Raw genomic sequence first — 15,081 nt, 5'->3', positions numbered from 1 at the left:
CCATTCTCCATTTGGCTGTGAAGGAGCTATACCTATCAGCCAAGCTTATGTTTTCCAGCTGTCTCAGAGAGACACCCAGTATTCTTTATATCCTCCCATTTAGTTGTCAGGTTCCCCCGCCCCCCTAGGCACTAAAAACTGGAAGTCCCCACCCCCATAACTGACAAAAAGACGAGTATTGTTGCCGCCCCTGCATGGAGCACAGCCGAGTACCGAGTTTTATTTTCCTGTTCATATGCTTGGCTCGGATCCTGTTGCCCACCCTTCTGTGGGAGTTTTGAGTCTATTCCTTTTGCAGTCACTGTAAGCGCCAGGAGGCAACTAAGAGCCAGGCTCCTCCCCTGAGGACCTCCACCCCCACAGAGGTTCCACCCACGGAACACTAACTGCCCTGAGGGCTGAACCCAGCCTTTGGGCTCTACAGAGTAAAAAATCCCAAACTCTGGACTTAAATCCCACCAATCCGCATGGAAATCTCTGCCCTGGAAATACCCCCACCTCATCACCCCGCAAGAAATCTTATATAAACCATGTCTTTTGCTCAGTTCTATGCTGCTCCTCGACCAAGATGGCTACCTCCTTGGTTCTTTTTTTCCTAATAAATCTCTACCGTGAGGTTTGTTGTGTGACGTGACTTTGTGCTATTCCTTGATGCCTGATGCCAGGATATCTTTCCCCTCAGAGCCGCTGTACTTAGACTCACAATGCAGGTCCACTTGTTGAATATATCAATTAAAGCATCTCTTGAGTTTTCTTTCTTTTATTCTGATGATTTTGAGTAATAAAACCGCTGGTCATAGCTCCTTAGAAACAGGTTTGTATCCACCTTCTCTATAACAGGACCAATATGCTTGACAATAACGTGTCACAAATTGGTGTGTTATTTGAAAAACTATTCTAGGTTTGTAAAGAACCTACGTGGCTGAGAGTTGAATTGCCCAGGTATTTTTCACAGAAGAAGGTATAATTTCTCCAGAGGATTATCTGGGATCTGAGCATGAAAGACTGGTAAAACCTTTCCATATAGCCTAGCCCGGCGGCCTCACATAATGGTGGCAGGTGTGGGCTCTAGGCAACTGGGATTGGGTCCAAGTCCCATTTCTGTGTCTGGAGGGCGATCACCAATGTGTGTCATCACTGAGTGCAACTTGATGCCACTGTCTATGACGTAAGAATGAGATGCTTTCTATGTCAGTTGTAAGGGTTACTGTCTTGTCTGTCTGCTTGAATAATCATAATAAAATACCACAATTTGGGTAGCCTTGACAGGTAAGAATGGTTAAATAAGACAGTAAGAATGGAGGGTTGTGTAAGAAGAGATACTGGAGCGCTCTCTTTCACTCTCTCTCTCTCTCTCTCTCTCTCTCTCACACACACACACACAAACACATTGAAAATGCTATACATGCATGCATACATACATATACATACATACATACATACATACATACATACATACACACATCACGAACTTGACTATTTACAAGCTAAGATGGGAGCACCGAACAAAAGCTGAGTCCTGATAGACTCTGAACTTGGACTTTCTGTTGTCAAGGCCACCCACATCCAGCTGAACACCATCACGCTGGGGGTTAAGGCTTCAATAACCAGATTGGAGGGAACCTTCAGTCAACCCATAATCCTGTCAGTTGCTCAGCCACTTCCTGGAGTTAGGGCATCAAGGTTAGGACTGCATTTCCTCTGAGGGCTTCTTTCTTTTTGGGGCTTTTACTACCAGCTGTTACCAGATGTAGCTAGAAAAAGAAAAGCAAACAAGGAATAGTTTTACTGAGCTCTTAAATTTGCTCACCAGCTACTGCCCTTACAAGAAGATGGTAGAGAAGATGAAGGGGCTTTCCTCCAAGCCTCCTGACATGAGTTCAAACCCTGGGACCCACATGAGGGAAGTAGAGAGCTGACTTTTACAAGTTATCCTCTGACTTCCATGTGTGTGATAGCAGGCATGCCAACGCAAATATACACATAGAATAAATAAATATACTTTCTGAAAGAAGCTTTTGTGATAAATGTAATTAGTACAGGTTTAATTTTTCTTTTTCTGAGGTTCTGAATCTCTTGATGGTCTCTTGAATTTGCTACTAATTTATATAAATACTAATTTATAATCATGGAGCTGCGGGTGCAGGTGGGGAAGCCCTTGACTACAGTTTTCTCTGAATGAATGGAAATAAATGTGAACTGAGTCCTCTGGGGGAGGGGCGCAGTCCGAAGTTGTGTGTGATCAACAGAGTGCTCCTGTGTTGTGATTTAAAAGTTGTAGCAGAAATAGTGGATATTGTGTACTTCTAAACTTTCAACCATTTACAAGACTATCTAATTTTAATATGTGTTTTTCAAACTGAATGCCATTGTGTTCTCTTGTAAAAGTTAGTGTTGAAGAATTGATTTTACATCATGAATTGATTGTTCAATAGAAGTTGTTTTTCGAGTGAAATGAGTTAAAATGGAAGTTAAGCATAGAGAGAGCACAGGACTCATATCCCAAAGGTTCTCAAGCTGGAGATTGTTTCTCATGTGGGAAAAAACTTTCACCCTCAAGTGTTTGGCTACATTTTCATGTATCACTGAGAAGAGCATGCCTCTTAACTCCCACAGAAAACCAAACCCTTGATGGCAGAGTTTTCAGTGAAGTCTACCATCATTTCCCGCTATGCCTTCACCACGGTGTCCTGCAGAATGCTCAACAGAGCTTCTGAAGACCAGGACACAGAGTTCCAGATGCAGATTCCAGAATCGGCTTTCATCACCAACTTCACCATGTAAGTGATGCCGTGATCAGAGGCAGATGGTTGTCTGTAGATGGTCAGGGCAAACCTGAGAGGGTCTGAGGTGCACAACCCATTCACTTCGAGAATTTATATCCTGGGGGGGGGGGTCTAAGAAGCAGAAGGTTACCTGCCTGCTCTCTTTCCTCTGTCACCTCCCTTCTCTTCCTTCCTCTCCCTCCCTAATTTCCTAGCTTCTTGTTTCTTTTCCTTCCTTCTTAACTTCTTTCCTAACATCCAACCTTCCTTCCTCCCCTTCCCTCTTTTCTTCCCTCCCTTCCCTCCTTCCTTTCCTTCCTCTCTTCTCTCTCCTCATCTACTTCTTTCATTCCATTCTTTTCTTCTTCATCTTTTGCTTTTCTCCTCCCCCTTTCTTTTCTCCATTTTTCTTGTCCACTCTAGGACAGGCACCCATTGAGGGGATTGGTATAATAAAGAAGAATATTGCTCTGCTCCAGAAATTCCAGTGGAGAAATAGTCAGCAATTAAGTAAATGAATTAGTAAATGAGATTACTTTGGACAGCAGTGAATGAACGCTATGCTATAGAGATTGAGAGAGACTTTTGTTTGTGTTTTCTAAGACAAAGTCTTACTCTGTAGACCATACTAGCTTTGAGTCCATCATTCGTCATGCTCAGCCTCCTGAGGGCTAGTGTTATAATTACCACCATCATGCTTGTCAGGAAGGGCTCCTTTGGGTAGTGAGTTCAGGGAAGTTAGCTGTGATTAACTTGAGACCTAAACAGTGAGACGGTATAAAACTTCTGAAATATTGTCAAATCTATTTCTTCTTATTCTGGTCCAAGAAGTAAAGAGTTAGGAATTTTGTGTTTCATTTTTGATGCAGGAGAGGTACAAGCTGCAGAGTTACCCATGGGAGTTCGAGATCTTGGGGGTTTTGGAGGTACCCTAGGTTGGAGTGTTGCCCTTTGGTCTTGATACTTCTAGGCTGGTGCTGAGTCTGGAATGCATTCTATCTGCATACCCAGAAGGCACATACAAATATTTTCTGTGGTTGTCATGGCTCTGAGGTCCATGTGGGAGTTTGTCTTGGAGCTGGTAATGTAGCTACGTCTTGTGTTTTAGGCTTATAGGAGACAACGTGTACCAGAGTGAAATTACACAGAAAGAAAGGAAAGGCAGCGATAGCATAAAAGAAAAAAGGAACAGGACCACGGACAATGAGTAAGTAGCAGTTAATTAAGCAAATAGAGTCCAGTTAAACAAAGTGCCACATCCTTTACCTCTTTGCCCATCTATTCTCTTAAATCAAAATAATTAATATGCGTGATTTAAAACGCAGCCACAAGCACTTATAATAATAAGAAAGGTTTACTGTACTTATGTCTCCCTCTTCCTTTCTGGAATATCTATTATAAAGAATTTGTACAGTTGTCTTTATAGTTACCCGTCTAACTCTATGATGTCTCATGATTTGTTAAAAAGAATAAAACACTATTTACAGTTTCTCTCTGCTGTGAAGAAAATGTATAATACTTTCTTCTTAAAAGCCTAAACTTTATACATCATTTCCTTTCACTACCAGTAAACTAGCCTAGGCTATCTCCCCGACCCTAAATGGTAATATTCTTTCCCACTCTTCCCCTTGCCTTTCTGTAGTTGTTGTACCCATTGTTTGTTATACATAACTTATTTTTTGCATTGCTAGAATTATTAATATACAATCTAGTCCAAGATGACCTTGGTTAACTAATAAATAACCTATGATCTTATGTGTTTGCACAAGTGTGTATGCACACATTTATGGGTGAATGGAGTGGGCATGTGTGGGTGTGTGCACTCACCTGTGAGTGAGTATGCGAAGGCCAGCGCACAATTTCCAGTAGCCTCCTCTACCACTCCCCACCTTAGTGTTTTGAGACGGGTTTTCTCACTGAGCCTGAAGCTTCATGTCTTGGCTAGACCACCTAGCCAGTGATCACTCAAGGAGACTCCTGTCTCTCCAACCCCATGTTAGAGTGCATAAATTCTGATTTAGAATTATAGGTGAGGCATTACCTGGCTTCTTTGTCCATGGTAAGGACTTGAATTCAGGTCCTTCAATTTGTTCAGCAAGCACTTTACCCACTGAGGCATCTTTCCAGTTCCAGCATTCCTTCATAATATTGATATTGATCGGTTCTATGTAGCACACAAAGATCTATTTCTGCCTCTACTATTCCTATTGGAAGGGAATTCTTTTCCCTTTGCAGAAAGGACATTTTAATATCTAGACAAAAGGTTGTATATTTGTAAATCTGATGCTGCTCATTCATAAAAAGACATGGTTTGGGGAAACTAGTTCTCAAAGATCATAGGACTTGGTGGTCAGAAATGCTATCGGCGAGAATGGAAGAGCTCCTTCTGCATTGAAGATATGAGTCTTGGGTACATTCTGATTCTGAAAAGCAAACCAAGCCAGAGGGCCAGATAAGGGATATTCAGATAAGGATAAAGCACTCTGTATTTAACCTAACATCTCAGTTCCCAAGGACACAGACCTTGAGGCAATCCAGTCAAGGTGACATTGATGGCTTTGCACGCAGCTCTGCTTGCTTTGAGTCTGTTCAAATAATTCCTCACTGAACATTTATTTACCCTCCCCTCTTCTCCCTTCCCACAATCCTGAGGCACCATCTCTGTTTGGTGGGATGCTCTGTAGTGTCTCTGGATGCTGTCTCTTTTATTTTAATAAAATTAAATAATTTTAATTTTAATTGCTTTTCTTGTTTCTTCGGAGATAGAAATTAACTTTGTCACTGGTAACATCTACTAAGACACATAGTTTATTTGAAATGATAACAAAATGAGGAGCTACAACTGAGCTTGTGAAATGACATCCAGTCATACTGGATGCCTGGTTACCATCAGCTACAGAATAAGTGGAAGACCAGGCTAAATTCTAATTTTGTAGATATTAAAAGGTGGCTGGGTCCTGTTCATCCAACATGCTGGTTTTGCTTTGTCATTTTGCTGTAAAATACTTGCTCTGGAATCTCCCTTTTGTTCTGAGTTGGTTTTGGTATTTCTTTGATTCTACAACTTTTTCCTCTTTAATGGTCTTCACCTGTGTTGAAAGTACATTCTGAAGTAACTTCTCAGCACGAGTGAATGATGGACAAGCTTTCTGAGGCCTGGATTGATATTTTGGCTGTATATAAAATTGAAGACTAAAAAAAACCCTTCTCCTTTGAATTTTGAGTTATTTCTCCAATGTCTTGCATAATCAAATCTCGTTTTACTAATAATGAATGTAATCTAATACCATTCCCATGTTTAAATGGGACATCTAAAACAATGTCCCATGTTTTCTCCATCAGACATTCTGAGGGTTTTACTTCAGTGGGCTTTGCTGTTAGTTCCTTTTCATTTGATCTGCCTAGTGTGGAGTGAAACTTTTCTGACTCGATATTTGTATCTTTTTCCAGTTTTGAGGAGGACTGCAGTGAGCCAAGTAGCTCAGTGAACCGTTCGTGTGTGGACTGGAATGGTCTCCCCTGTCTGGTCCCTTTTGTCGCTCCTGGTGTCATATATCGTCCTGAATTCAGAGCTTGTAGTTTTGCTGAGATTCCTTCAGACAGTTTGAGTCTCTTCTTTTCTCCAGCTTCTCCCAGAATGCTCTGAGCTGTAGAATCTTATTTAAATGGATTCTCCTGGCAAACACACAATTCTTGAATTTCTTAACCATTGTTGGTGTTCTGCCACCTCAAAGCAGACAACCTGAACCCCATGTCCTGAAAACGTTTGCAATGCTTGGTAGTTTTATATCTGTCACAGTCATATTGATTTTTATTTCCCAATAAACACAATCACCAAGGTGTAAAAAAATGTAACATGTTACCAGTTTTAGAATTATGTAAAATACATGCATTTTTTTGGTCGCCACACCTCTAATGCTATTCACATCTTGACCAAGCTGACTCTTGTAGCAGCTTACCTCCTAACTACTCTCTTTATCACATCCTTAGGTCTGCCTCAGGGAGAGCTAAGGATGCCAGACATTTCATTCTCTTCTACTTAATGTTCTCTGGCCCTAGGTAGGATACAAACAAACCTCACTGAAGCAACTGAAGAGAGGAAGAGTTTATTTTGGCTTATTGTTTCAGAAAGTTCTATCTACCCTGGTGTGGAAGGCACGGCAGATGGGAGTGGCTCTGTCTGTGCAGTGGTGGGGGTCTCCAGGTGGCAGCACCAGGACAAGAGAAAACTAAGCAGGAACTGGGCTGAGCTATTACCCTTCAGAGACCTTTCACTGGTGACCTATTTCCTTTAGCTGAACTCAAAAGTTCCACAACTCCCCCGAACACTGACATTGCCTGGAGACCAAGTACCTGACATAGGAGTTCGTCGGAGATGGGCAGTTCAGATCAGACCATAACAGTAGCTTTTCTTCCTTTAGTGTAGGTCTCTACTTCCAAATTTATTTCCATTTGTCCTTTTTGTTTTGTTTTGGTTTGGTTTGGTTTTTTTGTTTGTTTGTTTTTTTGAGACAGAGTTTCTCTGTGTAGCCCTGGTTATCCTGAAACTCACTCTGTAGACCAGGCTGGCCTGAACTCAGAAATCCGCCTGCCTCTGCCTCCCAAGTGCTGGGATTAAAGGGGTGCACCACCAACCAGGCCTAGGGCTTCCTGCTATCTGGACAAACCCTCTACACCCAGGCTCTCATTTTCCTTTGCTTAGGGCTCTCACCTGGCTCTGCCCAGAGTCTCCTTGGCAAGTATAGCAGGTATCCTGAGGAGAGACGCAGGCTTTCCCTCCCCTGAGCTTAACTGTGGTTCATTTTTTTTGCTTCCTAACAGGGAGAAGGGGACTGACATGTTCAAAGCTTCTTTAGTGATTCCCAGCAAGGACAAAGCTGCTTTCTTCCTCAGCTATGAAGAGCTTCTGCAGAGGAGGCTGGGGAAATATGAGCACAGCATCAGTGTGCGTCCCCAGCAGCTGGTAGGGAGGCTGACTGTGGAGGTGAACATCCTGGAGAGGTCGGGTATCACATCCTTGGAAGTGCTGCCTCTTCACAACAGCAGGAAGAAGGGTAGTGGGATGGCAGAAGGTGAGTTGTGCCTACCGCCAGTGCTCAGATCTTATGGGATGCTCAAAGCTGGGAGTTGGGTTTCAAGAACTCTGTAAAAGAAATGGCACCCCTTCTGCAAAGGCTTTGCATGTTAATGGGAATTGGAAGAAAGTCACAAAGCAAAGACAAGACTTTGTATAATTTTTTAAAAAGACCCAGATTCCATCAAGAGAGGCATAAGCATTTAAGGTTTTTGACACTGTAACCCCATTCTGAAAAAAACTGATTTTACATAAAACTTGTAAAATATTGAGACTATTACATCCAGAAAGCTGCCATATAGTATTTATCAGACAAAATATCTCATCAGTCTAAATATTTAATGATATAGGAGCAATTAGTAATATGTGATGATCTAAAGTAATTTAGCCTATGATGGGGGAAAAGATGAAACATATCAGCATGCATGGTAGTGTTAAATAAGTCCAGCAGAAGACTAGAAAGTTATATAAGAACAATGATTTTATATTAAGAGCATAAGGTTTTGATTTTATATTTTATAATTTACAAAGATTTTATTTTATAAAAAAAAAAATCTCTTTTTTATGGTGAATGGGTTGGAACCCAATGCTTTCAAAATGTTAGTCAACCACAAGAAGCCCCACAAAATCAACCAACCTGGGCCCACAGGTTGAACCTCCAACCAGGGAGCATGCATGAGCCCGACCTAGGTCCTCCGCACATTACAGTTGTGTGGCTTGGTCTGCTTGTGGGACTTCTGACAGTATGAGCAGGCACTGTCTCTGACTCTGTTGCCTGCCTTTGGAAACCTTTCCCCCTGCTGGGTTGCCTTGGCTGACCTTAATAGAAAAGAAGGTTGTCATGGCTGCTTGATATCCATGGGAGGCCTTGCCTTTTTCTGAAGAGGGGGATTGGATGAGAAGCAAGGAGGAGGAGAGGTGGTAGTGGGAAGACTGGGAGAAGAGGAGGGAGGGGAAACTACAGTTGAGTGTAAAAAAAGTTTAAAAGAAATGTTTATTCAATGAAAAAAGTTAGTAAAAAACTCTGCCATTAAACTGCTCTCCTAGCCCCTTCCCCATCCAAATCTTCTTTTTTTTCCTCCTCTTCCTCTTCCTTCTCCTCCTTCTCTTCCTCCTCCTCCTCTTCCTCTTCTTCAGTATATATATGATATATATATGTATATATATGATAAGTACACTGTATATATATATATATATATATATATATATATATATATATATGATAAGTACACTGTAGCTGTCTTCAGACACACCAGAAGAGGGCATTGGATCCCATTACAGATGGTTGTGAGCCACCATGTGTTTGCTGGGAATTGAACTCAGGACCTCTGGAAGAGCAGTCAGTGCTCCTGACTGCTGAGCCACCTCTCCAGCTCCCCAATCTTCTTTTAAATAGTTGACAATGTTATATTCTTTCCAACATTAAATAAAGAAAAATGTGTTTGCAAACAGCCCAGTGGCACTCACCTATAATCCTAGCTGTTTGGGAGGCTGAACTAGGGGATTTGAAAGTTTAGCCTGAACTATAGAGCCTGAAAATCAAGGCTAGACTGGACAACACAGTGTGACTTTCAAAGTGGAAAGGCAGAGGGCAGATAGGATATAGCCCAGAAAAATAGACTTTCCTAGTGTGAGTGAGGTCATTTTTAACTCTATAGAAGAAAACAGTCAGGTTTTTCTTAAATTTTGATATTACTTTAAAAAAATAGCATGGAATTTACTGAAATGATTATGAAAGATTTAAGATGGTATACAGATGCAGAAACTTCCATATATTATGTATATTTACATGTATTATATTTTTCTTTCACTGAAAATAGGTTTTTCTCCCACATAATATATCCTGATTTACCCCCTACTTCTCCCAGCTGTTCCCCACTTTCTCTCCCATCCAGATCCATGCCCCTTTCTATCTCTCATCACAAAACAAACAGGCTTCTATGGAATAACCATAAAATATAATAAAATAAGACAAAACAAAATCTCACACATTAGAATTGGATAAAATAAACAAACAGAAGGAAAAAAAATCCCAAAAGAAGGCATGAGAAACAGAGACCCATTCATTCATGCATTCATGAATCATCAATCATCACAATTCCAAGTAATAATTGGTATTAAACACTCATGTCTATCTCTATGCTTAACACATGAGGAAAGCTGACTGTCAAATCCAATCAAATAATAAGATAGCCATATTCAAGCATCACACCAGGGTTGGAGTGACAAAATTTCAGAAACCTGTGACCCTAAGAACAAGGGAAAAGTAACTGGACAGGTGAAAGCACAGAATCTGAGTTAAGGACAAGTATCTGCTGGGAGAGTTCAGAGCAGTCACTTGTTAACAACAAAAACCGAACTGGACCTGAACTGTTGTCAAGGTGTCTGGCATTCAGAAATGGCAGGAATTAAGACCCTTCATCATCATGTCCTATGGGTGGTAATCACATGGCTTGTAGATTTTTGTTCAGCTATTGGTATAAACTTGAAGGAAATTATTGCAATGATATAAAACAGGGCTCCCACGTCTGTGCAGCAGGGGCAGAGACTAACTCAGGGCGAATCTGAAGCACAGTTGTACAGAATCCTTTGGCTCAGAGTAATAGCTTAATAATTACTGTTTTATTATTACCATTATTATGCTACTTATATTATTGGTTTTCTCTAGAAATCTTAAAACATTAAGTGCCTTTAGAGGTAGATCTGTCTCGGATCAACCTTTGTCTCTTTGTAGAATCTAATCTAATGCCTCTTGAATGTTACATACCACTAACACAGCATCTTCAAATTAGAGAATAAAAGCAGATACCCACAAAGAAAGGAGAATGCTTTCAAATTTAATAAATCATTAATAGTAACTTCAGACGGAACTTTTTCTAGCCTTACCTATGTGGGAGAAGTATTATTTAATGGAAAAAGTTTCCCAGAGTTGGTGGGGTCTTCTACTCAGTGAAGTGCCTGTGTATGAAAACATGGGGCCAGTGAATATGTCCTTAGGATGATCTGAAGGCAAGTGAAACGCACGCTTTGCCTAATTTTCAGACCCTCTGTTGCTCTTTGGATATGGAGTTGTATAACCTCTCTTTTTGCATATGTTTGGGCAGGGTATACGTTATGATTGTCAGTCAAACCATTGCTTATTTTCATATTAGAGGCTTGGCTTATTAGGATCTCCAAGGAATGTTGCCAGGCTGTTGATCTCTTCCGGCCTGTTTATTTTTAAGAAGACTGCTTTCCCAGGTCTTTGTAGCAAAGCCGATCCTCGGTCTTCCAGACCGAGATTTCACACGGGGTGTCCTCCAGTCTGGTGCAGGGGCAGACTTGCTCACAGTAGTTCCCCGTTGGCCTTTTCATCTCAGCTGTTGTTGTTCCTGAGAACGGTGACCCCAGCAGCGAGGAGCACAGGATGTTGTGGTTTTTGTCTGGACACCCTTGTGTGTTTTCAAAATAAATCCAGAGTAGAGATCAAACTAGAGTCAAGCTTGCACCAGAACGTGATCTGGAACGAGACGGCCCGGCTCAAGACCGGGATTTCATTTCTCTATGGATCCATCTGTGATTAAGAAATCAGATGTCTGTAATTTATGTAAACGAGTCTCTGACCTATGGCTCTACTATAGCTCTTAAAAAATTATTTATGTAGTTTTTAGATTAGAACACAAAACCCCGTGTTTCATCATGGCATCTTCATACATGCATGTCATTCGACTTTATTCTCATTTACTCCTCTCTCCCTTCTCCCTCGCACCCCTCCCTCTTTCTTTCTGGCTTACTTCTTTCTATCAAGCTAGTCTCCCTTTCTCCTTTCTCCCCACAAATTTCCATTACTCTGTGATTTCTTGGCTCTGTTACAATCTCTTTCTTCCGTCCTTCAATTCCCTTTCCAATTTCATGTTTTATATGCATGTGTGTGTTGACACACACAAATGTATATAGATGCATATATGATTTTAAGTCTAGATTTTGCACGTTAAGAAATACCATGCAGACTGATCTCTCTGAAGATGGCTTCCAATTTAGCAGCATGGTTTCTGTTTGTGCGGGTCTTGAAGAATGCATCCTTCCTAAGCGTCATTTTAGGTACTAGACAGATCATGTGGACTATAGTGGTGTCTCATTTGTTCTTTATAACATCCTTGTCAGACCATGTCTTTTCATGCTTGTTTTCTTCATGAAGAAGAAAGCCTTATAGATGTTGCTTGACGAAACTTTTCCTGGGGTGTTGCAACATACACATCTACTCATCCAAATAGGGAACCTTTGTCAGACTGAAGTATGGATGCCACCAAAGTCTAATTTGGTGATCCAATGAATTTTATTTAAGTTACATACAGGAATATGGGTGAGGGGTTACTTATAGGAGCAGAAATGATTCAAAGACAGCTGCATCAATAAAATCCACCCCAGCAGGGGTGACAGTTCACAGAAGCTGGGAGCTTGAAGCACACTGCACAGCCTGCAGCCAGCTCAACAGGTTAGAGAGTTTCCTTTCCAGATGCTTCAGTTGGTCTAAAGCTCTTCTAGGCATCTGGTTGGTTCCTGTCTCTTCCAGATAGCTGGTCTGGTGGGAGAGCCTTCTTTTGCAGCTTAGCTTGTCTGAGAGTCTTCTTTGCAGCTTGGCTGTGCTTACTCTGGAAGGGAGAGGCCTAGTGAGTATGGCCAGTTTCAGGGGCTTCCTGGAGCTCTTTGGAGTTGCTTACCTTAAGGAGCTTCTTGTAGGATGGAATGTTTCAACCTCAGAGGAAACTATTATAAAACACAGAAAAGCAGAAATATATACAAGATCTCATATTTAATTAAATATGAGATTAATAATATTTATTAATAATTAATAATATTAATAATTATAATTATTTAATAATTAATAATATTAATAATAATATTAATAATTATTAATAGAAATGATCTCTATGTATAGATTTGATCCAAGTTCATGCCCTTAACCATTGTACATACCATTTCTTTCTTTAAATAGAAGATTGCTTCCTGTGGAGAGTAGAAATTTAAATTCAAAGTATCTTCCTAGCTAAATATAGAAATATAAGGAAGAGGGAGGAGAGACATGGCTCAGCAGTTAAGTGTATTCACTGTCTGCTCTTACAAAAGATCTGGGTTCAGTTCCCAGCACCCAAATGGGTTGACTTTTAAGCGTCTTAAACTCTAGTTCAGGGGACTCTAACATCCCCTTGTGGCCAGAACAGGCATTGCACATCCACAGTGCACATACATGCAAGATACATGCCCCCCCAACCCCTACACACAAACACACACACACACACACACACACACACACAAAGAAAGAAACATAAGAAAGACTAAAAGCAGGAACTTTACCCTTTCCTTGGTTAACTCTCCTGGTTGATCAGAACTGAACCCACATCCATTGAACTGTTTGATTTTGGTTCACTACAGTGTTTTACAATGAACATCTTCTTTTGCAGCTGGGTGTACAGAAGTTATAAAAAAGAATGATATAGTAAGTGAACGAGTAACAGTTGTCTGTTGTCCATGATACATAATCGGCAGGTGTGTGTGCAATTGTGCAACTGGCAGTGTGTTAGGTGTATGCAACAGCAGAAGTCATGAACTACACTATAGTTTTGGAAGAATGATCGCAGACCACAACATCTGTAGGTGACAGGAGTTCTTCAGCTTTGTTATAATCTTTACAGAACCACTGCCACATATATACATGGGCTGTCACATGCTTCATGATTATTATGCAGCATGTGGCGTTGTTTGAAATGAAACGTGGGACAGGGCTATCTGGGATGAATGCTCTTCCAGATGTGTACTGAGGCACATATTTCAAATGTGTATTAGTTCAGGAGCTCTCTATTCCATTCTCCCTGTGTGATGGTTAATCTTCATTCTCAATTTGAATCTCCTTGGAAACAACCTCTGTGTTTATCTATGAGGAAGTTTCCAGAAAAAGTTGAACCTAGTGGGATGATTTCCTCCCAATGTGGGTAGTATCTCATGAGCTGGGCTCCTAAACGGAATGAAAAAGAGACAGCATTCATCTCCCTCTGCTTCTGAATCTGGACAATCACCTTCCTATTGCTCTGAAGAGTCTACATGGTCAAGGTAACTTATAAAATAAAATGGTTATTGGGGTTCCTGGTTCTAGAGAGTCAGAGTCTATGATCATCATGGTGGGGGAGCATGGCGCTAGGCAGACAGGCACAGCACTGAGGCAGTGTGTCTTAGTCAGGGTTTCTATTTCTGTACAAAAACCAGGACTAAGAGCAAGTTGGGGAGAAAAGGGTTTATTCAGCTGACACTTCCACATTGCTTTATATCACCAAAGAAAATCAGGACTGGAACTCAAGGAGGTCAGGAAGCAGGAGCTGATGCAGAGGCCATGGAGGGGTGTTACTTACTAGCTTGCTTCTCCTGGCTTTCTCAGCTTGCTTTCTTATAGAACCCAGGACTACCAGTCCAGGGATGGCCCCACCCACAATGGGGCCTCCTGCCCTTGATCACTAATTGAGAAAATGCCTTACAGCTAGACCTCATGGAGGCATTTCCTCAAGTGAGGCTCCTTTCTCTGTGGTAACTCCAGCTTGTGTTAAGTTGACACAGGAAACCAGCCAGTGCACAGTAGCTAATCCACAAACTGGAGGCATAGAGGTAATAGCTACCTGGGGATGGCATGTCAAAGCCCACTCCAGTGACACACTTCCTCCAACAAGGCCACATCGTCTCCTAAGCCTTAGCAAGCAATTCTATCAACTGCAGACCAAGTATCCAAATGCATGAGCCTATGACTCCTATTCTTTGTCCACCACGGTGACCAACTGATTTGTTTCCCTGATGCCCCAACTCCCCAGTCATAATGGAATGTACCTTCAACTATCAGATAAAATAATTTTTTTGTTATGGAAATGAGAGAAACAATTAGCACACCACGATTATAATATTCTCTCTTACTCAGCCTTCTCTTCAGTTCATGGCACTTGACCTACTGCCGACATCAGGATTTCTCCCTGATTTTGTTTGTTTACTCCCTTGAGATAGTGTGGTGGTTTGAATATTCTTGGCCCATGAGAAGTGGAACTATTAGGAAGTGTGGCCTTATTAGAGAAAGTGTGTCACTGTGGGGGTGAGCTTTGAGGTCCTATGCTCAAGCTCTGCTCCGTGTGAAAGAGACCTTCCTCCTGGATGCCTGAAGAATATAACCCCTGCCTTGTTGCCTTTGAATCAAGATGTAGAACACTCTACTTCTCTAGCACGTGTCTG

General features: G+C 41.3%; 1 protein-coding gene across 2 annotated transcripts in view; it reads left to right on the top strand.

The window, feature by feature from the left end:
• Itih5 (inter-alpha-trypsin inhibitor heavy chain 5) overlaps window positions 1-15,081 on the top strand; it is a 91,445-nt gene that overhangs the window by 19,351 nt on the left and 57,013 nt on the right. For both annotated transcript variants that reach the window (XM_076939428.1, XM_034510435.2), the window contains exons 3-5: window positions 2,617-2,780; window positions 3,874-3,972; window positions 7,587-7,837. In XM_076939428.1, the coding sequence (XP_076795543.1) occupies window positions 2,617-2,780; window positions 3,874-3,972; window positions 7,587-7,837 (514 nt within the window). The remainder of the gene's footprint in view (window positions 1-2,616; window positions 2,781-3,873; window positions 3,973-7,586; window positions 7,838-15,081) is intronic.

This window comes from Arvicanthis niloticus, chromosome 8 (assembly GCF_011762505.2).
Source record: "Arvicanthis niloticus isolate mArvNil1 chromosome 8, mArvNil1.pat.X, whole genome shotgun sequence".
NCBI lineage: Eukaryota > Metazoa > Chordata > Mammalia > Rodentia > Muridae > Arvicanthis > Arvicanthis niloticus.
Note: the sequence above shows the minus strand (reverse complement) of the source record. Positions and strands in the feature narration are given on the sequence as shown.